A 24,217-nucleotide genomic window follows, 5' to 3' on the forward strand; every position below is an offset into this window, starting at 1 on the left:
TAGAAAACACAATTTTATATAAAACATTCCTAGAACCACCAAGGGGGTCCTCATATAAACATATCAAATGTGTGTATTGTATTTGATAGTTTTTCACAATAACATATTACTTAAATTGAAAAACTCCTTGGAAAAATCTGTTTTATAAAAGCGTTATGTTATTTTTTTTCATGCATAAAGTGAAAATATCCTTAGTTTGTTGTAATGCATACCACGAAGGAGTTAATACATCACACACGGAGGGAACATCACTATATTGTAATTATTTATATAGGCTTTTTCGATCAACATTTTTCGGCATCGGTCAGGGGGTACTTGGCTGAGAAAATGTTTCAAAGGGGGTACACTACTGAAAAAAGTTTGAGAAGCACTGATCTAGACTACCGTTTAAAAGCCTTTAGTTTGGCATTTCAGGTTTTTCTGAAATATGAAGTAAAACGAGACGGTGGAGAAAAGTACGACCGAACGCTGGACAAGATATTTTTAGGCAAAAATAATGTTACAATTTACTTTCATGAAATAAGAAAACACTGTAAAAATAGTTTAAGTTTGGGTAAGACAGAAATACGAACAACGTTGTGGAAGCGGTTATCAACCTCAATGTAGCCCCACCCTAATACGTACCCTCTTTATCATCCATTTTACCCTAAATAGGACAATACATTATACATTTAACATTAAAATGATTTGAGGAAGATTTGAAACTAACAATTAGGACCATAAACTCATCGGGAAAAGGTTTAATGAGGTACTGAATCAAGTAAGAAGAAGGGTCATTTTTCATAGACTTCTATAACATTTGTTTTACTAGGAGTGGCCCCAAGCATTACTAGAAAGAATGTGGATTAGTTCTGCATTGGCTTTATCGTCAGGTTGACCATTGTTGGTATGGCATTATGGAAAACTGTAAATAGATCAACCGCAATAATTCATGTTCGCAATAAACATGAACGTTTCTACAGTGATCAAAAAAGCAGCTTGCAATAGTTTCCTTAGAACAACAACTTGCATTTCAATGACAACTCTTGATCCTACCTCAAGAAGCATGTCCTTGATCTGCCTGATTCTCACTCCTGTAGCTCCTCTCCTTGATGAAAGTATAGTCGCTTTCACACCAAGTACTTTGCCGTACTTAGTTCATCAGAACTAAAGAGCAGATCGCGTTCACACCGGAATAATAAGTCCCTGAGGGAGGATTAGGTAAATGAAGCCTCTGACGTCACTTCTTCTTCTTCTGCTTTGGGTTTACTGGCAGGCCGCAAACAACTTCACGGCGTATACTGCCACCCGAAGTCCCCGGCCGGAAGTCCCCGGAGTTGGGGACTGGCTTCAGTAGAAGCTGCTGGGACTCCCAGTAGCTTCTACTGAAGCCTTCCGAGTAAATCGCCAGAACGCCATAGAACGACATAGGAACCTTTTTCTCCCACGAAAGTACTTGCTCTCTAGCAGGGACTGAAAAGGTTCTCATGAACTAAGTTCTAGTTCCAATTTTTTTTGGTGTGAACGCACATTTTCAGAACTATATCGGAACTATACTGAGAAAAGTACTCGGTGTGAAAGCGCCTAATGTCCATCAGTGGGGTGCAATGGTCAAAAGTTGATTCAAGGCTGGTTATTCCCTTGAATTCGTCATTTATCTGTGGACCAAACAAACAGAATAATTAAATATTGCAGACAATTAGTTTTACAGCCTTCATTGAAGAGGGAGAAATCAATCAATTAACTTTACAAGATACCAATCGGCCTAGAATAGCATAGTATCTTTGCATTTACTGTTGATGCAAAGTCTTAACATCACAGCGGCTGATTTCCAAAGACGGATGAAAACAGGATTCGTGTGGAGAGAAGAGTTGAAGAGAAAACAAGTTCCTGGCCATTTGCACAATGAGAGGTGCAAATGAGCAGTCTTTAATTAACTCTGGAAGTGTGACACGCTTCTGTAAATGTGATGCATTGCAAGATGTTTTAGGTGCTAGTTTTGTGACTGCAAGTGCGGGGGCTCTGAAAATCCCACAGTCTGAACTCTGAGGCAAACAAATTCTGTGGGATGACTGAGTCCCTGCCTCTCCTCCAAAAGCTCTAAATCCATTTATAACTCCTGTTGGACCTACATTTAGTCTCACTGCAAGAGTTTTATGACATCTGAATGGTCTTTTACAAAGTACAGATTGCTTTTGGTTTAATATTCGTCCAATACTACAATGTATTTTCTCCCCACAAGTAAAAGCAAAGATGGTTATCAACCTGTTATCAGTCATTTGGAGATAATCCAGCAGCGTCCACCTGCACGTGGGAGTAGAAACCAGCTGGTCAGTGCGTGGGATGCCTTGTTTACCGTTTCAGTTTGCTGGCACTAAAAAGCATTGGGAGATCTCTTCAGTATCTCAACTCAGTCACCTTGTGTAATTCACTCACAGCCGAAAGCAATCCCTCTCCATTACTTGGAAAATCATTAAAAAATCATAGATAAAATGATTAACACGCTATGAGGAAATTATGCTGCCATCCACATCTGATCTAATGTGGCAGTACTGTTCTGGAGTAATGTCTAATGATCGTTATTTTGAAGAAAGTAGATCTGATGCTAGAAAACGTAACATATCAAACGGGCAGCAATAATTAGAGCATGTTGAGACACTGTTAGTATCAATATAAACGTAATTATTCCCTTGTTAAAATGAAAAACTCTTCATTGTACAGCTTTTTTTAAATCTGTTTTGGAGCATTTATTGATTTTATTAAAGTGAGTTTGATATGTAAGGCTGTCTGACAGAAAAGCATTTTGGTCCACTGTTTTCTTTTTTTGGATGAGTAATACACGGTTGAGTACAAATCATTGAAGACCTTGACAATGTAACGTCTCTTTGAATGTTAGCAGAATAATCGTTTTTATTTGCTTACGTGCTGATGTATTTTCATACACAAATATTACATAAGCTTATTCTAATTTAAAATAATTCAGCAGCCGCCGGAAAGCGAAAGCTGAATGTTATGACACATAAAGGGATTATGTAACACATGAAATATAAATATCTATATTTGGAAAGCAGAGCGTCAGAAGATTTTCTGTGTCTCAAAATTGCATCCACTATTTTATATAATGAGTTGTTTGTTTTCACAGATCTTCCTGTTGAGAAGACAGAAGGATAATTCATTCAGCTGAGTCAACTGAGACTGTGTGGCGGAAAAGACAGGCTGAGTGCTTCATGATGGGAAACTTTAGGTCATCACTGCACAGGACTTCCTCCACGCATGATATATCAAGGCTGCATTTCTTGATGCCGCCTTTCTGCAACTAATGGCATCGTTCTGCAATAAAGTTTAAGCAAACAAGTGATGAAGTCAGCTAAAGTGGATGCAAATTGATATAATTCACACTTTAAACCCATTATCCAGTTAATGATTTGGCTTGAACTCTGTAAGCTGGCGCAGGCAGACGCTTCCCACGTGTCTATCTGAGGCCGTCCGTTTTATGGAGGCCTTGCATAGTCGCCTGACGACTGGGGAGCAGTCCGGAGGTCAAGAACATTGTCAACCAGAGTCTCCTCCCCCTCAGAATAAGTCTCCCCCCCAGACTCGTCGACAACAGCAAACTGGCTCTCCGAAGCCCCATGGCACGCTACCGCAACCCAAACAGTCCAGACGACAGCATCCTGGACGCAAACGTCTCAGGCACCAGCGGCAGAGCGTCGACTCAGATACGGCGCCAGAACACAAACATGAGGCTACAAAAACAACCACAGCTTCTAGTCCATCACCGGGCTCGCCTTCCTCAGCAGGAGGACCCAGCGAGTCCAAACCAGACAGCCAGGAGGGCACCCCAAAACAGAAACGAGAGCGCAAGCCTCAGAGACCGGGCAAATATGTCTGTTCGTACTGTGGCCGTGCATGTGCAAAGCCAAGTGTGCTACAGAAACATATTCGTTCCCACACAGGTGAAAGACCCTATCCCTGCGCCCCATGTGGCTTCTCTTTTAAGACCAAGAGTAACTTGTACAAACACCGTAAATCGCACACCCACAGGGTGAAGGCAGGTCTGACCCTTGGGGAGCCGAGACCTTTAGAGGAGCAGGTGACTGAATCAGAAGATGAAACCAGGCAATTATCATCAGCATCAACCCTTTTAGAAAGACAAGACAGCGTAGCCTCAATCAAGAGTCATGAAACGGACGGGGCCAAAGATTGCACTGGAGGAAGCGATGACTCCTTCGCAGTGAAGAAGAGACTGGCTCTGCGTCTAAGTAGAGGAAAGCATGGTCAAAGAGACTCATCTGATGAAAAGACCTCATCTCTAGTTTTAGGGAGTAAAGGTAGTACAGAGTCAGGATATTTCTCTCGCTCTGAAAGTACTGAGCAGACACAAGACAGTCCACCTAACACAAGTGCCAAAAGCTATGCAGAGATCATCCTCGGCAAGTATGGACGTCTCGGACACCTTCAGAGGATGTCTCGGCACCATAACCAGCAGCCCTCTGGTCAGGAGGACAAAAGCATCCCATTCACAGTGCCCAAGAAGCAGGTCATTGACCATATCACCAAACTTATCACTATCAACGAGGCGGTGGTGGACACCAGTAAAATTGACAGTGTAAAACCAAGGAGATTCTCACTCTCCAGGAAGAATAGTTCAGACACTAAAAAGAGTTCAGCTCTGAAAGAAACACTTGTTCAAAGTCTTAAAGCTGTAGATCTGGGCTACAAAGGTGGCTCCATAACCATGGGAGTTCCATGTGAGAAATTTCATCATCCAACCCTAAAAGTGGAGCAACCAGCTGGTCAAACATCTACCGCTCCTTTGTTGAGAAGCAACTCAATGCCATCTGCAGCTAGTTCGTTTGACGCCTCCAGTGGGGGACTCAGTAAATTCCGCCCTAAGTCAGTCTTTTGATGAACGACAGCCGGTGTCCCGTCGTTATGGGATGCTAAGACGGCAGCCAGCTATTGAAATCCCTATTGGAGCCGAACTAACAAAAGAGGAACATGAGGTTTCTCATTCCCTTTTCCCTGACAGCGTTACCACTGTGCCTGACCACACGCTAAGCCAACCGCAGCCGTATGAGTGTGAGGCCTGCGGCACCGGCTGCAAAGACTGGGAAGGTTATAAGAAACACAAACAAAGCCTATGCCTAGCACATCATCCCAGAAACGAGGTGGTAATTAGTCAAATGGGATGCTCCCAGCTAATTAACCATGCAGTCAGAGCAGGAGCTTCAGTAATGCGAAAGAGAAGGAAAGAAGAGAGTTTTGAATTTGATGATCCCTCTTCGCCGTCATTACCCTCTCCTGCGCTCTTGTCGGGGAAGTGTAAAGATGAAAGCAGTTTAGCTTATGAGAGTCCAAGAAGACCTACACTACAAACCTGTTCAGTAATCCAACATACAAGTTCATTTGAAAAACAGGAGTCTTTGTGCAATGAGAATCAAGACCCTCATGAAGAATATCAACTGGTGCCTCAGAAAGAACCGTCGACAAAACAAGCAACTCGAAAGCTGGTCCGCCAACACAGTGTGCTGGTCCCAGAAATACTGGTCACAGAGGATTCAAACATGAGCACAGCGTCCTCAACAGAGACCTCATCCATCGCAAAACATTCAGAGAAACCTGAGGAGTTTCAGTGGCCGCAGAGAAGCCCCTCTCTGGCCCAGCTCCCCATTGAAAAGCTCCCTCCAAAGAAGAAGCGCTTACGTCTAGCCGAGATCGCCCAATCCTCGGGGGAATCCAGTTTCGACTCTATATCCCTGCCTCGCAGCCCGAGTCAGGACAGTAGTGCATCTTACGCATCCAGTCGGTCCACGTCCTTTGAAGAGTCGAATAGACCAGACATGGAGTTGGCAGGATCAACCCCTCTGAGAAGATCAAGAGCAGCTCAAATGTTGATGGTGCCCGGGGTGCATCAGCACCGAGAGATGAGGCGTTCAGCTTCAGAGCAGGCGCCTCATGACCCCCAACTGAGTGTCCTCATGTCTGAGACTCGCAGTAAGTCCTTTGACTACAGTTGCCTGTCGCCTGAACGCTCAGCAGTGGGCTGGAGGGAAAGAAGGAAATGCCTCCTTGTGAGACACACTGCTATTAGAGATCCAGATGAGGAGGAGGAAGAGCGGTGCACAATACAGAACCGTAGTCCTGAACGCCTCAGCTCTACAACAACTTCTAAAGCAAGTCCAACTTCTACGTACAGGTCTCCTGCTTCCCCGTCATTAGGTGATCCAGTCCTGCGTAATCCAGTGAGATTACAATGCAAAGAGATCTTCTCCCAGTGGAAACTAAGTCAAAATATTCAGTTAACCGGCGGCACAGAGCTCACATCTGTAGATCCTGTGAACGAGGAGGTCTTGAACATCCAAACAGAGCAACCCACGCCTCCAGCACCACAGCCGTACCCTTCACATGCAGCATCAGGTGCAGCCAGAGCTCGATACCTCCCCATGTCTACAGGACTGAAGCTAGAGATCCCCCTTCTACATGAGGATTACTCAGAGGTTAGAGTTACTCCGTCCGTCCCTCTTATATCTTCCAGTCTAGAATTAGTTAGGCCGGTCACATCTCCAGCAGTAGCAGTTCGTCTCCAAACAGACACCCTCACCCTTGCATGTGCCATATACACAACATATTCTCAACCCAGCCCCCCAAGACCCCCAGATGCTTTTGATTCACACAATATAGGCATCCCTACAGCTGAATATAGAAACCACAGGTATGCAAGTACGGACGTTCAACTGTGGCCTGACGATGGTCTGAGGGGATCGGGCTCAGGGGGGAACAAACGCATGCTTTCGCCTTCAAATAGCATGGAGCTCCCCCCTGAGTCTAAGCAGCAGCAGAAAAGGGTGAAAGAAGAAGAAGAGGGGAAGGAGGTGGGAAGGGTTGACAAGGCATCAGTGGACACGTGCAATCAGGAACTAAAACATCAGACATCCAGTGTTTACACTCCCATCACACATGTGGGAACATCATACCCCAGTCTGCAGTCCGGCACCTGTAATAGCTGGTGCTATTTGAACTACATTAAACCAAACCCTTCCCCTCTGGATGAACAGAAGCCCTCAGTGTATTCATCCTGGTCCACGAGCGGCTATGACCCCAACCCACCTGGCCTCTCCAGCAAGACAGCGCTCTCTCTGCTGCAGTGCAAGCAGAGGCTCAGTCCCTCCATCTACACCTTCTCCCCCATGACAGTCAGGACAACAGAGTCAATGGAGCAAGAGGACAACAGAAGACCATGCTCAACTGAGGTAATTTCATCACTAATCACCAGAGGTGGACGAAGTACTCAGAACTTGAACTTAAGTAAGAGTAGATATACCATAGTGTAAGAAAACTCTGTTACTCCGCATTACAAATGTTTCTCAACCTAAGAAAAACAAGTATTGGCAACAAAATATACTTAAAGTACCAAAAGTAAAAGTACTCATTATACAGATTGGCCCATTTCAGAATAATATATATATATATGTTTTGATTATAAATATAGTATTAATGTATTAATATGATTATCACAGTTGGTAAAGGTGTAACTAAAGTGTTAATTATATTTGTTATCCATGTCTATGAAGTTACTTAGGGTAAGGTAATACATGTAGTGGAGTAAAAGTACAATAGTTACATCTGAATTGTAGTTGGGTGGAATACAACGTAGCAGAAAATGATAATACTATAATAGAGTATAAGAACCTAAACATTTTACTTTACTGCAGTACTTAGTTACTTTACATCACTGCTAATCATTGATTGCAATACTCTCTGTACATCAACCACTGTCAAATATTTTTAAGCCCTTTTTTTTCTGTCTCGAAATCTACCAAACTCCATTGACAAAAACTGTAATTGTACCTATAGCCAACCACAGGAGTTGCTGTTCTACAACTGCCATCATCGGTTGGTTTATTTGTCATTTTGTGACTTTACTGTTTTAAACGTAGAGTTCGATTCACAATCATAACACAAACTATCTAACCAATGGAGGCAGAAATTAACCAGCAACTTCCCTTTTCCAAAAGGTATCCTCAAAAGGCATTCATTAAACGTTGCTTAGTTATCCAGAACTATTATTTTGTTTGTTTTGAAAAAAACCGTTCAATGAGAATTCCCAATTTCTTTCTCCCTGGGCATGCTGGAGCAGAGTTGGTGAATTTGCCCATGTCTCTTTCGGGTGTAGGTGTACAACAGCCAGTCGTTCTGCAGAGACCGAGAGGAAACGAGGCAGCAGTCAAACAGAAAAGAGGGGCAGGAGAAGAAGAACGATGAGAAGGAGGAGGAGGAGGAGGAGGAGGAGGAAGTACAGTCATGCTCCAGAAGTCAACAACCTCCTGACGTCTGGAAATCTGAGAGAGGGTGAGTGTGAGCTCATGAGAAGCTTCAGGTTTGCCGGTGACATATGGTCTGTATTTACAGAATGAAATCCCTCGTTACTAACAGTGTTGTGGGATTGCGTCACGTATTGTGGTTTGTTGTGGAAACTGTTGTCTGTCTGTTGGACAGGGCGAGGGTTGGCTGTCTGCACCAATAGAGCCGTCTGTTGAGGGGCTGAAGCCAGAAAAAAACGACATTGTTTCCTCTCCGCCTGCAGAGAATCATTTACACCAAACATCCCAGCCACTCACATGGAGGGGCTGTATTTTAAATTCCTACCTAATAGAAAAAAGGAAGATTATTAAGTAGTTGTTGTGGTCGTTGATTGTCAAGAGAGTGATGTTTCAATTTCTGGACTTGTCTTTTAAGTGGACACCAGGAGGAATAGTTGATACTGTGGTAAATGGTATAAATACATCTTAAATAGACAAATCATAGCATTAGTCAAGGGGGCCATATTGAATGGGAAAACACAGACAAACTATTTAAAATCTTGTTTTTTGAGAACATGCTTGGATATCATTTCTTTAAAAGTTACAATTAGCTCCTGGTTGTTGTTTTAGGATTCATACTGATCATTTTATACAGTGTTTATATTGCTATTTCATCTTCCTTTTTATATTATAAATGGGTGAATGAATTGAATCAAGGCTTGAATGCCCCCAAACAGCATTTCACTGTTAACATTAAGGTAAAATTAGGTTTGATTTGGGGATTTTCTTGCCCTGACTAAGGCAGGGTGTCCGCGGGGTCTTAAAAAATATTAAAAGTTGATAAATCAATGTAGCGAAAATGAAGGCTATTAAAAAGTATTAAAGGGCATTTCCCAAGGTATTACATTTTGTAGCTTGTTTTCAATAAGTATATAAATTGAGGTTGTATTCCACAGTCTGCCTGAATGTAATCATGGCGTAGGTGTGTAGTGTGATTCTGTGTAGTTGATTTATGGCATCCCGTTGGATTTGACGTCATCTGAACAGGACATCGCGCGCTCACTGCTTGATAGCGCGCGAAGCTCCGTTTACGCCGGTTGTTAAACAACATCGTTATGGGGAAATGCAAGTTTGTGTCCAATTGGTTGGAAGATAAGGAGGAAGGACAATCAATACTGTATATAGTGAATGTGAGGTAAAGTGTGTCGCCAATGTAACCGGTTAAAACTCTAAGTGGCGATGAGGTCTTAACATGTATGGAAAGGGTCTTAAAAGGGATTACATCTGACTTCAGGATTCCTGCATACCCTGTAAGGCCTCTCAAGCTAAAAGATGTTTATTAGACTCAGTGGCATGCTCAGTAGGCTACTGTAGGTGGTTCTAAGCAGTAAACTCAAACTCCTGGCTCCCACTTTTATAACCTCTGAATGAGGTTATGTTTCCGGTTTGGCTTGTTTGTCAGCAGGATTACGGGAAAACCACTGGCCGGATTTTCATGAGAAATTGCTGGAAGGTTCGGCATCGGCCAAAGAAGAACCCAATAAATGTCCACATTGGTTCTCACATTTGTGAACAACAGAGAATTTGTACTTGGAGGAGGTCTTTGCCACTAAGCGCTCCTTTAGTTTTTACATTTTTGCATATTGAAAACAGTCAGGTTTTAATATATCTTACTATAAATGGGCAGAAGTCTTAATTTGTTGATATCATAGTCACAGAAACAGCTTTTCCTGATTAGCTTGAACCTCTCACAAACATCCAGTGTACACTTAAACACTACCCTAAATCTGTTTGCAAATACAGCATATTAAATATTAAACGGTATCTTTAAATACGATTAGCCAGAGCAACCATACTTATGGCTCGATAACAATACAAATCTACCAATGACATGCAAACACTCAAAACGAAATATTGATGTATGTCCTCAAATAGAAAATATTGGACTCTTTGTTTCTCATAAGTTTGCATAAAACAACATATTAAAATGGTATTTTTAAAAATACAAATAATCAAAGCAACCATACATCTGCTTAATGCTGTATTGACAGATACAACTTGGACCATTGCTGTGTTAAAAACTGATTAACAACATGTTTTCAGTGCCCTAAAATATAAAAGTATTTTGTCCCAGGATCATAGTTTAGGACAATTTCCTGTGTATTATATGTATTAGTTAAAGTTAAAATAATACTATGAACAGAGATGGCAAAAGTACACACATCCTTTACTCAAGTAGAAGTGCAGATACTCATGTTTAAAAATACTCTGGTAAAAGTAGAAGTACTGAATAAACGTCTTTACTCAAGTAAAAGTAAAGAGGCTTTGAAATGTACTTAAGTAAAAAGTACCCATAACTAGCAGCTGTTTTAAAGAGTACCTGACCTCCCTTTATATTAATAGAACAATAATGTCATTGTTAGCTAATGAATGTTTCCATGCTGAACAACGGCAACATGACAACGTTTCCATTGGTCCCTCTTCTTTAGAGAAGACCAGGAAATGATGGATACACGGATCGTGTTCAAATCAATAGGCCCGCAATGACTCTAAAGAATAATGATCACGCATCAAACACACATTCAGACTAAAGGAACCAGCTGTTTGGAAAATGAGAGAAGTAGAAAGTACAGGTATTTGAGTTCAACATGTAAGAAGTAGAAAGTACAGGTATTTGGGTTCAACGTGTAAGAAGTAGAAAGTACAGGTATTTGTGTTCAAAATGTAAGAAGTAGAAAGTACAGGTATTTGAGTTCAACATGTGAGAAGTAGAAAGTACAGGTATTTGGGTTCAACGTGTAAGAAGTAGAAAGTACAGGTATTTGTGTTCAACATGTAAGAAGTAGAAAGTACAGGTATTTGAGTTCAACATGTGAGAAGTAGAAAGTATAGGTATTTGTGTTCAACATGTAAGAAGTAGAAAGTACAGGTATTTGTGTTCAACATGTAAGAAGTAGAAAGTACAGGTATTTGAGTTCAACATGTGAGAAGTAGAAAGTATAGGTATTTGTGTTCAACATGTAAGAAGTAGAAAGTACAGGTATTTGTGTTCAACATGTAAGAAGTAGAAAGTTCAGGTATTTGTGTTCAACATGTAAGAAGTAGAAAGTACAGGTATTTGAGTTCAACATGTGAGAAGTAGAAAGTATAGGTATTTGTGTTCAACATGTAAGAAGTAGAAAGTACAGGTATTTGTGTTCAACATGTGAGAAGTAGAAAGTACAGGTATTTGGGTTCAACATGTAAGAAGTAGAAAGTTCAGGTATTTGTGTTCAACATGTAAGAAGTAGAAAGTACAGGTATTTGGGTTCAACGTGTAAGAAGTAGAAAGTACAGGTATTTGTGTTCAAAATGTAAGAAGTAGAAAGTACAGGTATTTGAGTTCAACATGTGAGAAGTAGAAAGTATAGGTATTTGTGTTCAACATGTAAGAAGTAGAAAGTACAGGTATTTGTGTTCAACATGTGAGAAGTAGAAAGTACAGGTATTTGTGTTCAACATGTAAGAAGTAGAAAGTACAGGTATTTGTGTTCAACATGTAAGAAGTAGAAAGTACAGGTATTTGGGTTCAAAATGTAAGAAGTAGAAAGTACAGGTATTTGTGTTCAGAATGTAAGAAGTAGAAAGTACAGGTATTTGTGTTCAACATGTAAGAAGTAGAAAGTACAGGTATTTGTGTTCAACATGTAAGAAGTAGAAAGTACAGGTATTTGTGTTCAACATGTAAGAAGTAGAAAGTACAGGTATTTGTGTTCAACATGTAAGAAGTAGAAAGTACAGGTATTTGGGTTCAGCATGTAAGAAGTAGAAAGTACAGGTATTTGGGTTCAAAATGTAAGAAGTAGAAAGTACAGGTATTTGTGTTCAACATGTAAGAAGTAGAAAGTACAGGTATTTGTGTTCAACATGTAAGAAGTAGAAAGTACAGGTATTTGTGTTCAACATGTAAGAAGTAGAAAGTGCAGGTATTTGTGTTCAACATGTAAGAAGTAGAAAGTACAGGTATTTGGGTTCAAAATGTAAGAAGTAGAAAGTACAGGTATTTGTGTTCAACATGTAAGAAGTAGAAAGTGCAGGTATTTGTGTTCAGAATGTAAGAAGTAGAAAGTACAGGTATTTGTGTTCAACATGTAAGAAGTAGAAAGTGCAGGTATTTGTGTTCAGAATGTAAGAAGTAGAAAGTACAGGTATTTGTGTTCAACATGTAAGAAGTAGAAAGTACAGGTATTTGAGTTCAACATGTAAGAAGTAGAAAGTACAGGTATTTGTGTTCAACATGTAAGAAGTAGAAAGTACAGGTATTTGGGTTCAACATGTGAGAAGTAGAAAGTACAGGTATTTGTGTTCAACATGTAAGAAGTAGAAAGTACAGGTATTTGAGTTCAACATGTAAGAAGTAGAAAGTACAGGTATTTGTGTTCAACATGTAAGAAGTAGAAAGTACAGGTATTTGGGTTCAACATGTGAGAAGTAGAAAGTACAGGTATTTGTGTTCAACATGTAAGAAGTAGAAAGTACAGGTATTTGAGTTCAACATGTAAGAAGTAGAAAGTACAGGTATTTGGGTTCAACATGTGAGAAGTAGAAAGTACAGGTATTTGGGTTCAACATGTAAGAAGTCAAAGTAAAAGTCGTCAGAGAAATAAGTAGTGGAGTAAAGTACTGATACCAGAAAAATGTACCTAGGTACAGTAACGCAATTTGTACTCCACTACTTCCCTCCTCTGACTATGAATATAATAACAATACAATTAAACATAAAGGGTGTTTATCTGCACACTGTTCTGTTCTTTTTTTCAGTTTTTCTCACATACATGTTCAGCAAGGTTAAAGCAGACAGGCTGAGATAAACACGCTGCGACGCAGAGCGCTGCCATCTGTGACTCTCTTCTGGCTTTGGGAGTCTGTGAACAAATCCCTGTTGGGACTCATGTTGACGCTCCTCACTGCCTTCCTCAAGGAGTGAGTCATCCTCGCTCTCTCCTCCTCCTCAGTCTGTCTGAGGAGGAGGAGAGAGCCAACAGAGGCAGAGGAGTAGTTGTTGGGGAAAGGGGAAAAGCAGGGGCAACTAGACTCAAATCTCAGGTGGGAAAAGGTGCTGCATGAAAGGCTGATGATGTTGGGAGGGTCACTTAAAAGATGTATTCCATTACAATGACTAGTTATCTGTAGAAATATGTAATCAGTAACCTAATCTGAGTATCACAATATAAAAGTAAAGTAACCTGACTACTTTCTGTTACTTTTGGATTACCTCAATATCAAATGCAATGTAAATAAATACTAGAGAAAACAAATATCAATGTTTTACTTAAGTATGAGTGTCACCTTATTGGGCCCTATTAATACAAAATAACAAACCCATTTACTTCAGTTCATTAAGAATTGTTTCGGAATTCTCGCGTCATTTCTACATTCTAATTTTAATTCCAGAATGGAATCGTCGTCTTCATTTGGAATAATGTCATATAGAAAATTAAAGGTAATCTGATTTTTTTATGTAACTTTAATGGATACCTTCTTTCTTGTGTCCTGATTTTCCCGTTACATGTAATCCATTAGCCTGGACATGAAGTGGAACTATAAGCGCCCCTAAATGAAATGTTTCTCTTTCATTAAGACCGTAAAAGCCACCCTGCGCCGAAAATAGAAGCAAAAACAGTCGATGATAATCAGAAGGATTGTTTGTCGTAGGAATGTGTTTTTATTTTGGGTGTTTTTTCACGCTTATTTGCAGCAGCAGCTGGTCTCGGCCAGGGTTTCCCTCCCTCTCCCGACTGTTTGTGTTGGCTTCCTTGCAGCTAAAAGGCCCTGAAACCTTGGGCCAGGCTGTTTGGACTGGTGTGAGCCATGATGGGTGGGGGGTTGTGCTGGTTTTGGCGTATGAAAGCCCCTCTGTTGCAGTGAAGTGGGAGCCCCTTCAGTGTACATGTGTGGCAGCTCAGTGTGTAGATAACGTACTTACGCTGGATACACAGAGGCTGCTTACAGGTGCCTGTCAGATCTTGTTACTCCTATCGATTGAGCAGCATCAATGCACATCTGACAGGGAAACCTCTCTTTACACCTGCAGATCAAATGAGAAGCATCCACTCCTGCATGGTGATGGTGGAGGGAAGAAGTGCCAAAGTGAGGACAGTGGATCCAACCTCCCAACATGCAGCCACGGCGTCACACAATCCCCATCGAACACCTGTCTCAAAGACAAAAGTAAGAGTTATTATTTATTAGTTTGTGATTTCCATTTCCTGTGCATCCATTATCCATTCTTCTCCAGTTGGACTCAGATGAGGGTGTCACACATTTCCTTGCACATGTGATGTTTTGGTGTTTTGTTAACTGTCAAGTGGGAACTAAGTATTTTTTGTAGTAGTTTTTGTGTTTCTCTTATTTTCCTACGATACCGTTATGTTTGGCTGTGAATGAGTAAATATGCAGGACAGACCATCTATTTCTATTTATTTTGTTTTTTTTAGAAAGGGGCGGGTCATATACGATTATTTTCTTCTCCCTACTCCTTTTCGCTCAATGGTGTGTTTACAGAGACATGTTTTGTTAATAATTGTTAGACATTAAGTTGTGCCTACCGTGAACGGAACAAATAAAAATGAAATGAAATGATAAGCTTGTTTGTTGTTGTTGTTGTTGATGTTGTTGTTTCAGGAAGCAGCGTCGAACACCTGAAGTCTGAAGCACATGGAGAAGAAACCGTTTGCTCCCCGGACAGCACAAATAAAGGTATCATTTTTTACGAGGTTGTTTTTCATACTTCTAATGCTGTTTTCACTCTAGACGAGGCGCCTTTGTTGTTCATTCCCCTTATTGAAATTCATCTGGTTTTCTACTGTAGAGGCAAAACATATATATATCTTCAGTCTCCAGGAATTATGCATTTCAACATTTTAACCATCTCTCTGTTACTTAGCTTACTATCTAAAACATTCAGCCATTACTTTGAGGTTTTAATTTCCTGCTTGACGGCCACACATATTCGCTCAACCCTAACCCTAACCCTAACCCTAACCCTAACCCTAACCAATTGTGTTCAGGTTTGTTTGTATTTATATGCACATGTTTTCAAATTAATTGATCTACTATTACCCTTTTTCTGATCCCCTGTTCAGTGTAAAAGTACAATAGGAATCAGAGCAGTTATCCAAAATCAGCTTCACTCTGAAAAACCTGAACCGTTGACTTTAATTCAATGTTTTATATCAACAGATTTCACATAAATGTATTGGCTTAGTTGAAAGCAATAATAATAAATTGACCCCAATCCTTTTTTATTTAAACTTAATATTATTGCTTTCAACTAACCTAACACATTTATGTGAAATCTGTTGATATAATACATTTAATTAAAGTAAACGTTTTCCGGTTTTTCCCTAAAGAATAAGAGATGGTAAGTGCAAGAAAAATGGAGAGGAATTAAAACAAAATGTGTTAGATATGACTTTTTTCTTTTTGCCCCAGGAGGCTGTGAAGATCGTCCTCTTCCCCCAGATACAAGTCAACATAATGAGGATAACAAGGATGGCCGTCGTGATGAAGACACCAGCTCCAAAGCACCTGAAATCCCTCACCCTGCCTCCTCTGAGGGAGATAAACCTCACCCAGGAGGTCAGGAGATGAAACTCGAACACAAAGAATCCCCCCGGAGGAGCTCGGCCTCCGCCATGAGGGCCGCCTTCGCCCGCAGACGATTAGACGCATCAACGTCCTCCGGAGAATCTGCACGAACTAAAGAGACGTCTCCCCCTCAGAGCCTTTCTCCTCCCCCCTCCTCCCCCTCCACATCCAGTTGTCATGTCTCCATCTCCACCCTAACTCCTCTAACAGTGCAGTGTCACACCCGTCTCCCCCCGAGAGACAGACCGACTACAGCGAGACAGGTGAGTCACTTAAAGGTCACCTATTATGCAAAATCCACTTTTTATTGTCTTTTATACATCAACATGTGTCCCCTCTTCTTCATGTCTCTTCTACATCACCATGTGTCCCCTCTTCTTCATGTCTCTTCTACATCAACATGTGTCCCCTCTTCTTCATGTCTCTTCTACATCACCATGTGTCCCCTCTTCTTCATGTCTCTTCTACATCAACATGTGTCCCCTCTTCTTCATGTCTCTTCTACATCAACATGTGGAAACTCTGTGGAAAGAGATTCTGAAAGTTTCAGGAACAAAGATTCTCTCACTTTTTGTCCTGATCCATTTATATAAAAAAACGAGTTTTTCAATAGCTAACAGTCCATAAAAAATGTGCATTAAAATGTATATTTGAAAGGTTATTAAGAAATCTAGTCTGGTTAATATTTAAACATAATGTATGCACATACTGTATATGTACCCATCAAATATTGAGGTGTATACAAATGTCTCCCCTTACCACACAAACCCAGTTAACAGGTGTAGAAATGTTTGCAGCTGTGAAAAACACCCTGCAGAGAATAAGCCTCTCCTCCTCAGAGACCTATATCAGTGTGAGAGGAAGTGGTGAGGTTACACCGAAACATAACCACACTTTTAGAGTAGTTTTTGTATTATTATATTAGGGAGAAGTGAGATATTCTCCCTGGTTGTTTGACATGTGGTTCCCATCTTTGGTTTTTAACGATGGCCTGTTTTATCAGCGGCTGCCCAGGGACAACATGTTGCGTCTATTTGGGAGCTCTGCGCTTTATTTAAAGGAGCTGCAGGCTGGGTTTGAGCGATAATAAAACAAGAAGAGATTTGCCTTTTCCTTCCTTTTGCAATAAATGTGCAGCTTTTAAAATAACCCTCGTATGTACCAGCCTATCTATATTTGTTCTAGGTGTTGACTCACTGAGCCACACAAGATTATCTTTGTGAGCCCAAAGCTGCTGTGTGTAAAAACTGTCGGCTAAACTAACACAGTTGCAGGTGAGTGAAAAGACGGCGGTTTGAACAAAAGCCACGCTCTGACCAAGTGTTAATTATACACACGACTAAAACAGATTCAGAATACATGAAAAACAATAATTAAATGCAGATTTTATGTTGAAATCTGATGAAAATGCTGCAGAAGATGTGGTTGCATTTTCCATCTGTTGTTTGTCATTTCATGCTTATACCTTGCATAATCTGTTTATTCCACATATCCACATATTTATATATTATCAAAGTATACAGTATTTATTCTACTGTACATTTATTAATCTATATATTTTGTATGGATATAATTTTCTTCTTCCTGCAACTCACTTTCGCCATTATGTCTGATGCACTGTTTCAAGATGTGTCCCCGGTGTGTTGGGGAACTCACGCAGCGTCAGAAAATAAAAGCCTCTCTCTTTTCCTCCGTACCCAAATCTCTAAAAACGGGGGAACAACGGAGCTGATCCAGATTTGCGTCCGATATGACGTAATATCTGAAATGTGGACCCACGGCCCAATCAGAAACGTTGCTATCAGAAACAATGCCCGACTGTTTTGGACGTAATATGGTCGGTGTTTACATTAGCATCGCTAACACTCAGAGCTAACCTGTACTGGAGAGCATGTGTGTGAAGAAGCAGGAAGTAAAAAGGAACTCACCTTGTGGTATAACCGGCAAGAGAGAAAGCCTTTGAGCTCCAAACTGTTTCAGAGAGAGTCCTTGATAATCCATGATATGGCGTTTCATCACGGAAGTATTTAGTTTAGACAGTATGAGCTCAGCCCCCTCCTTTTTTATTTATCAATCGTTTTGTTTTTTAAAGCTGTATAGTATACCCCAAATCAGCACTTTTGAAACAGGAAGTGAAATAGAGGGATATGAGGCATGGCTAGAATGGGTGATCTGTTTGGTATTTTTTTTTTAATATATTTGTATATATCTGAGACCCATGCTATTGCCTGAAAATAGCATGATAGGTGACCTTTAAGTATATTGTATTTTGCATTGTTGGAGGATCCTGAGATTTTAATTCCCAAAACGACAGTGTGGTTATTGTGCATATGAAAAATATAACCTTTAAATTATATTTAAATGATGACGAACAGGTTGTTCACTTTCTGTCAACCGTAGTTGTGGAATTTTAGGCTTACTGTAAATGAACAAATAAAAGGTTGAAATTGTTAGTTTAAATAATAAATAAATAGTTTTAGTTCAATGCTGCTACTCACAGTCAGTTAATTTAAAAATCACGGTAGATAAATCAATATCCTAATTTCTCAAAATGATGAACAGCCTTTATATTTTCTGTCATTATTTCTAAAAAACAGAAAAGCCCAGGTGGTTTTTCTGTCTCTGCAACTCAACTCCCTTTGAATAATCTGATGTCACCGTGTTATGTCCCCTATCATACTGTTTTTCATCAATATATAATAGCTCTCAGATATATATACAAATATGTCTCTGAAGTGTTTGGCTCCAAACACCAAACAGATCATGGCAGCATTACCCATAATCCCCTCTGTTTCAGCCCTGTTTCCAAAGTGCTGATTCTCTGTCTGTTACTTTAGATGAAAATAAGGAGCCCCTCCCCACGCCCCTCTGAGAGAGATTTGGTTACAAAGAACTCAATGGTGCTCTAGGAGGAGATTCAGGTGATAAGGTGGGGGGGGGGGGGGGGTTACCCTGGTTGCTGATTGGCTAATGGTCACACAAGCCAAAAAATCGTTATGACATCATAAAGTGGCCAAAATCTGATCAGCTCATTTTCAGACAGGTTTTTAAAGAAATGGATCAGGACAAAAAGAGAGAGAATCTTTGTTCCTGAAACTTTCAGAGTCTCTTTCCACAGAGGGGACACATGTTGATGTAGAAGAGACGTGAAGAAGAGGGGACACATGTTGATGTAGAAGAGACATGAAGAAGAGGGGACACATGTTGATGTAGAAGAGACATGAAGAAGAGGGGACACATGTTGATGTAGAAGAGACGTGAAGAAGAGGGGACACATGTTGATGTAGAAGAGACATGAAGAAGAGGGGACACATGTTGATGTAGAAAATACATGGAGAAGAGGGGACACATGTTGATGTAGAAGAGACATGAAGAAGAGGGGACACATGTTGATGTAGAAGAGACATGAAGAAGAGGGGACACATGTTGATGTAGAAAAGACATGGAGAAGAGGGGACACATGTTGATGTAGAAGAGACATGAAGAAGAGGGGACACATGTTGATGTAGAAGAGACATGAAGAAGAGGGGACACATGTTGATGTAGAAGAGACATGAAGAAGAGGGGACACATGTTGATGTAGAAGAGACATGAAGAAGAGGGGACACATGTTGATGTAGAAGAGACGTGAACAAGTGGATTTTGCATAATTAATAGGTGATTAATTTTCCTCTTGTTTTGTTGCAGTATGTGGATGAGGTTGGTCTGACCCTCACCCCCCCACATCCCCCTCGACCCCGAGGGAACCATAACCTCCTGAGTCACCTCCCCCTGCACTCCCAGCAGCCCGGCCGGACCCCCACCCCCCTGATCCCCATCGGGGGGATCCACATGATCACGCCCCGCTCCACCATGCCCCTCTACAGCCTGGAGAGCAGACCCTCAGCGGGGGCGTCCTGGAGGCTGGGGGGGTTTCCTCCGCTGCAGCGCCACGAAACTCTGGAAGAAACGCAGCGAGACCCAGAGGTGTTGGTGGGAATACAGAGAAACACCAGAGGAGGTGTTCAACAACCGTCGAGTCCCGGGGAAGAGGCAAGACATCCGGGTATCAATACGGAAAGACGTGCTGTGTTGAAGAAGACTTGAAACTACCGATTGAGGGCTTAAATTGATCAGGAAAATGTTTACTGAGGTAATAAATCAAGTTAGAAGTTTCTCATAGACCTCTATACAATCAGACTTGCTTAGTTAAAGGTCACCTATTATGTAAAATCCACTTGTTCATGTCTCTTCTACATAAACATGTGTCCCCTCTGTGGAAAGAGATTCTCTTGTTGTCCTGATCCATTTATATAAAAACCTGTCTGAAAATGAGCTGATCAGATTCTGGCCACTTTATGATGTCATAACGATTTGTTGGCTTGAGTAACCATTAGCCAATCACCAACCAAGGTACATTTGAATTGCTTTTCTTTATATTACTGCCACTAATAATGCCATTTTCTCACCTGCAGCCTCGGGAAACTCTTAAAGAGACGTCGGCCAGCAGCGACACCCGGGTCAAAGACGAAGATCCGGATGTGGACAAACATGTGGCAGAAAGACCCGTTTACCCCGAGACCCCCAAAGGCCAAAAAGAGACTCCTTCCTCCGAGACACAACTCTTATAGGAGGCGGAGTCTTAAAGGGACAGTGCAAAAAGACTAAAAACCAGAGTCTGGTGTAAAAAAACACGACAAAAAAGCACTTCAGCACCGCTTCTGAATGACGCTGTTATGTAATTATATGAATAATATATATAGACACTACGTTAGATATGCAGTACGTTTTGTAAATCTTTTTTTACCCTCTGGTTTGATGTCATCGGTGTTAATTTATTTAAAGGCTATTATGCAAACTCTGTACTATATGCAAAAGCAGCTGGAATGAAAATAGAAGTTTTAATCTGTTTTTTCTTATTAACCCCTTATAACAGCTCTGATATATTATTGCTGTGTAAATGTACTGTATTACCAAAATGGATATAAGAAGGTACTACAAATATTTATCCACCCGACCAGTATTTTGAAGTGCAATTTATGTCGAGATTGTGGTTTGAAACGTCATTCTTAAAGGCTGTGATTATTATTATTTGTATTATTATTTGTTTGTTGTTGTCTTTGTTTGTGTTTTGAAGAAGCAGGGTTTACAATCACCTCCTTTTCTAACGTCAGATCAGATCAAGCACTGAAAAATAATTTGATATCCAAAAGGGAAACCTGTTTTCACGTACATGGTAGCTACGGTGCAGTTTCTTTTCATAAACAGATTACATGTATTTTTGTGTTGTTGCTTTTATAAACGATGCAATCACTCCGTCATTTTCATGTTTTCCATTAAACTTCTCATTTTTACAGATTTATATGAAAACTGGGTTACGTGTGTGTGTGGTTCTTCAGTTTGGCTATAAGGTTTTTAATGAAGTGAATATATCTGCACTTTCCTTGTTGTTCGGAGATAGAATCTTTATGGTTTTTGCACTTATTGTAAGTCGCTTTGGATAAAAGCCTCAGCCAAATGTGCTGTAATGTTTTTTAAATGAATGGTTCCTTGAAAGGTAGGAAAAACATATTTAGCCATCTTTAACCAGTTTTAACTCGTTATTAGTTTAAATTAATGGCATTTTCTTCATGTTGCTCAAAGCGTTAAAAAATGACTTTTAAATCAAATTAATACATAAAGTAAATCAAGTAAAAGTCCATTCAAATACTTCAAGTATTTTCGTTTCGTTATAGTACGTGGTAAAAAAGTCATAGTATATTATGTCGATAAAAAAGTCATAATATACTACGTCGAAAAAAGTCATAGTATTTTTTTTTAAATCATCAAAAAATTCTAGTATAGTATGTTAATAAATATTAGAAAAAATACAATTATAGTATGTCAAAAAATATCATAGTATCATTTGAGTAATTGTTATCAGGTACTTTCCAGCATTGGGCTATGGTAACATTTTATTTGATGTTGAAATTCTACTTAATAGAAAGCACTCATTTTAACATCGTTATACTTTAATTACCTGCCTTCAATTTGCTTTTTAGATGTGTCCTTTTCCTCCTCTCCTGAAGCTTCTACCTGTAACCACTGGGTGGCAGGAGAAACCCACCTAAAGTCCACTTTAGCTCACGCTGCAACTTTCTCCTAAAATATAACATCCGGGAGATGACACACACGCACACGCATGCCCACGCACACACACACAGGAGACTTCAAGCTTCATTTGGTGTGATTCACTTTGATTATCCCTCCTTTTATCAATAAACTGTCGCTCTGTTTGGGAGAAGCTCCAAATATAATGACACATTAACAAAAGAGGCAAGCTTTGATAAGGTTCCCTAGAAGAGGAGAGCCCAAAAGACAAATACACTATTATGGGATGAAAACATCTATTAGAACACTGAAGGAAACCAGAAGGAGACAACTGTTTCATGGCAACAAATACGTTGTAAAACAAATGCAAATATAGAAATATACTACGAATTTACTAGAATGTCGAAAGTGATACTATGGTATGTCAAAGAAGTCGAAAAACATCTGATTGATATCTGATAGATCTGAAATATCCAATTGTATGCTATTTAAAAAGGTATTATGTGTGTACAGACAGAGATATATTGAAATACCGTTTCCCACAATCCCAAATTCAAAAACAAATATATATAAAAATATGTATATACCTATATATACATACATAATCAACAGACACATTTATACATATGCACACATTTACCCTTGTGTTGTGTTAGCGGGTCAATTTTGACCCATGATTTATCTCAGTCCAAAACACAAAATAACTATCATCCGATATTGTTTTCACTACATCATAACTAATTTATTATGCAGTCATAACCATACAATCCTGTCATTATTTTTATTGTATAGCTCCAAAACACATCACATATTTAAGTAAAAAATGTGATTAAATTCACTCATTATATTTCCCACAGTGGATCTTTACGTTATCTGACTAATAGACTATTAGAATACAATTTCCCCCCAAAACATTTGACATTATTGTTACAGTGGAGGAAGGGGGAGGGGTGTCTAAAGTCAAAGATGAATCTGGATTGGGCCACATTTGATCCCGAGTCACACAAAACAATATTGCTTTTATTTTAAGAGACCTTCAGACTTGGCTAAAATTGTCAAAATCAGTTTTGTAGTGTTTATAAAGTTGTGGAGGATATCATGAAGCCTGGTTCCGATAAAAAAAACTAGAGCGTAGTTATTATATAACTTTAACTTGAAACGGGTCACGGGAGACCCGAACACAACATAAGGGTTAAGACATAAATAAAAGCACAACAATCAATATATACAATCAATATATACAACATAGCAGTCACTTCACTTCAATATCTCTGAGGTATAGGTTATAGAATTTCAAGAAACACTTACAAATCAATACATTTGCTGTGTCATGCTATCATTTGTTCTCATTGACCTCAGCCCCCTTTGTTTCCACTGTTTCCAGAATGTGTGATTGTGTGTCACATCTAACCTCAGCCCAGAGCAACAACAGAGGACTCAATGGTTCCTGGTGTGTTGATCATCATCGCGGTGCGGCCTCACATTCCTGTCGCCCTCAGCAGGAAGTGGAAACAGATAAAAGTTCCTTTGCATCACGGCGGCAAAGTCCTCCTTCGATGCCTAATCTGAAGAAAGCTGGAGGTCAATGGGTTTCCTTATACACAAATATTTGCTTTAGATTAGTTATTTTCCCTCTTTGATAGATAGCTGGTGCAATGCCACCATCCTGTTGTTACATCCTTCTGGCATTTCCCCCAGCACTTAACCCACACACTCACACAAAGGCACTCACACACACTTAATGTTGTCAGTTTTGTTATTTCCTTTTGCTGTTGGTGCTTCTTTCCATGTTTTACATTCCTGCTGGAGTTCTGAGGAAAAAATCCTCAACCATTGCGAGAGTTTCCGTCTTACACCTTAAACCATTTAAGGTACAAAAAAAAATACATATCTATATATATATTTCAAATATTTCATATATATATACATCTTCTATTCATTACTAAAACAAATCGCAGGTGATCTTTGGAAAAACCTCCTTTTTAGGATGAAACCAACCTTTTTTTAATTTTTATTAAATTGACAAATGTATATATTTACATTTGTGTATTTATATATTTGTTTGTTTATTTTATAGGCTTATTTATTTCTATATGTATTAAGTTATTATTTATATAGCCATTTTTATCTATTTATTTATGATAATTTCTAATATTTAACTCAATGGCATTTCATGGCTGATTGCTGTGATATGAAGCTTTTAAATCAGTCAATCTACAAAGAAATCAATTAGAAAA

General features: G+C 39.8%; 1 protein-coding gene across 1 annotated transcript; it reads left to right on the top strand.

The window, feature by feature from the left end:
* Window positions 1–1,567: 1,567 nt before the first annotated feature.
* Window positions 1,568–21,237, top strand: hivep3a (HIVEP zinc finger 3a). Its single transcript, XM_034236752.1, is given in 8 exon segments — window positions 1,568–4,870; window positions 4,872–7,232; window positions 8,156–8,331; window positions 14,356–14,492; window positions 14,946–15,020; window positions 15,756–16,174; window positions 19,599–20,043; window positions 20,366–21,237. Coding segments are annotated over 7 exon segments (4,965 nt in total). The 5' UTR covers window positions 1,568–3,472; the 3' UTR covers window positions 19,998–20,043; window positions 20,366–21,237.
* Window positions 21,238–24,217: the final 2,980 nt, after the last annotated feature.

The sequence above is a fragment of the Gymnodraco acuticeps genome, unplaced genomic scaffold (genome assembly GCF_902827175.1).
Source record: "Gymnodraco acuticeps unplaced genomic scaffold, fGymAcu1.1, whole genome shotgun sequence".
In the NCBI taxonomy this organism is placed as follows: Eukaryota; Metazoa; Chordata; class Actinopteri; order Perciformes; family Bathydraconidae; genus Gymnodraco; species Gymnodraco acuticeps.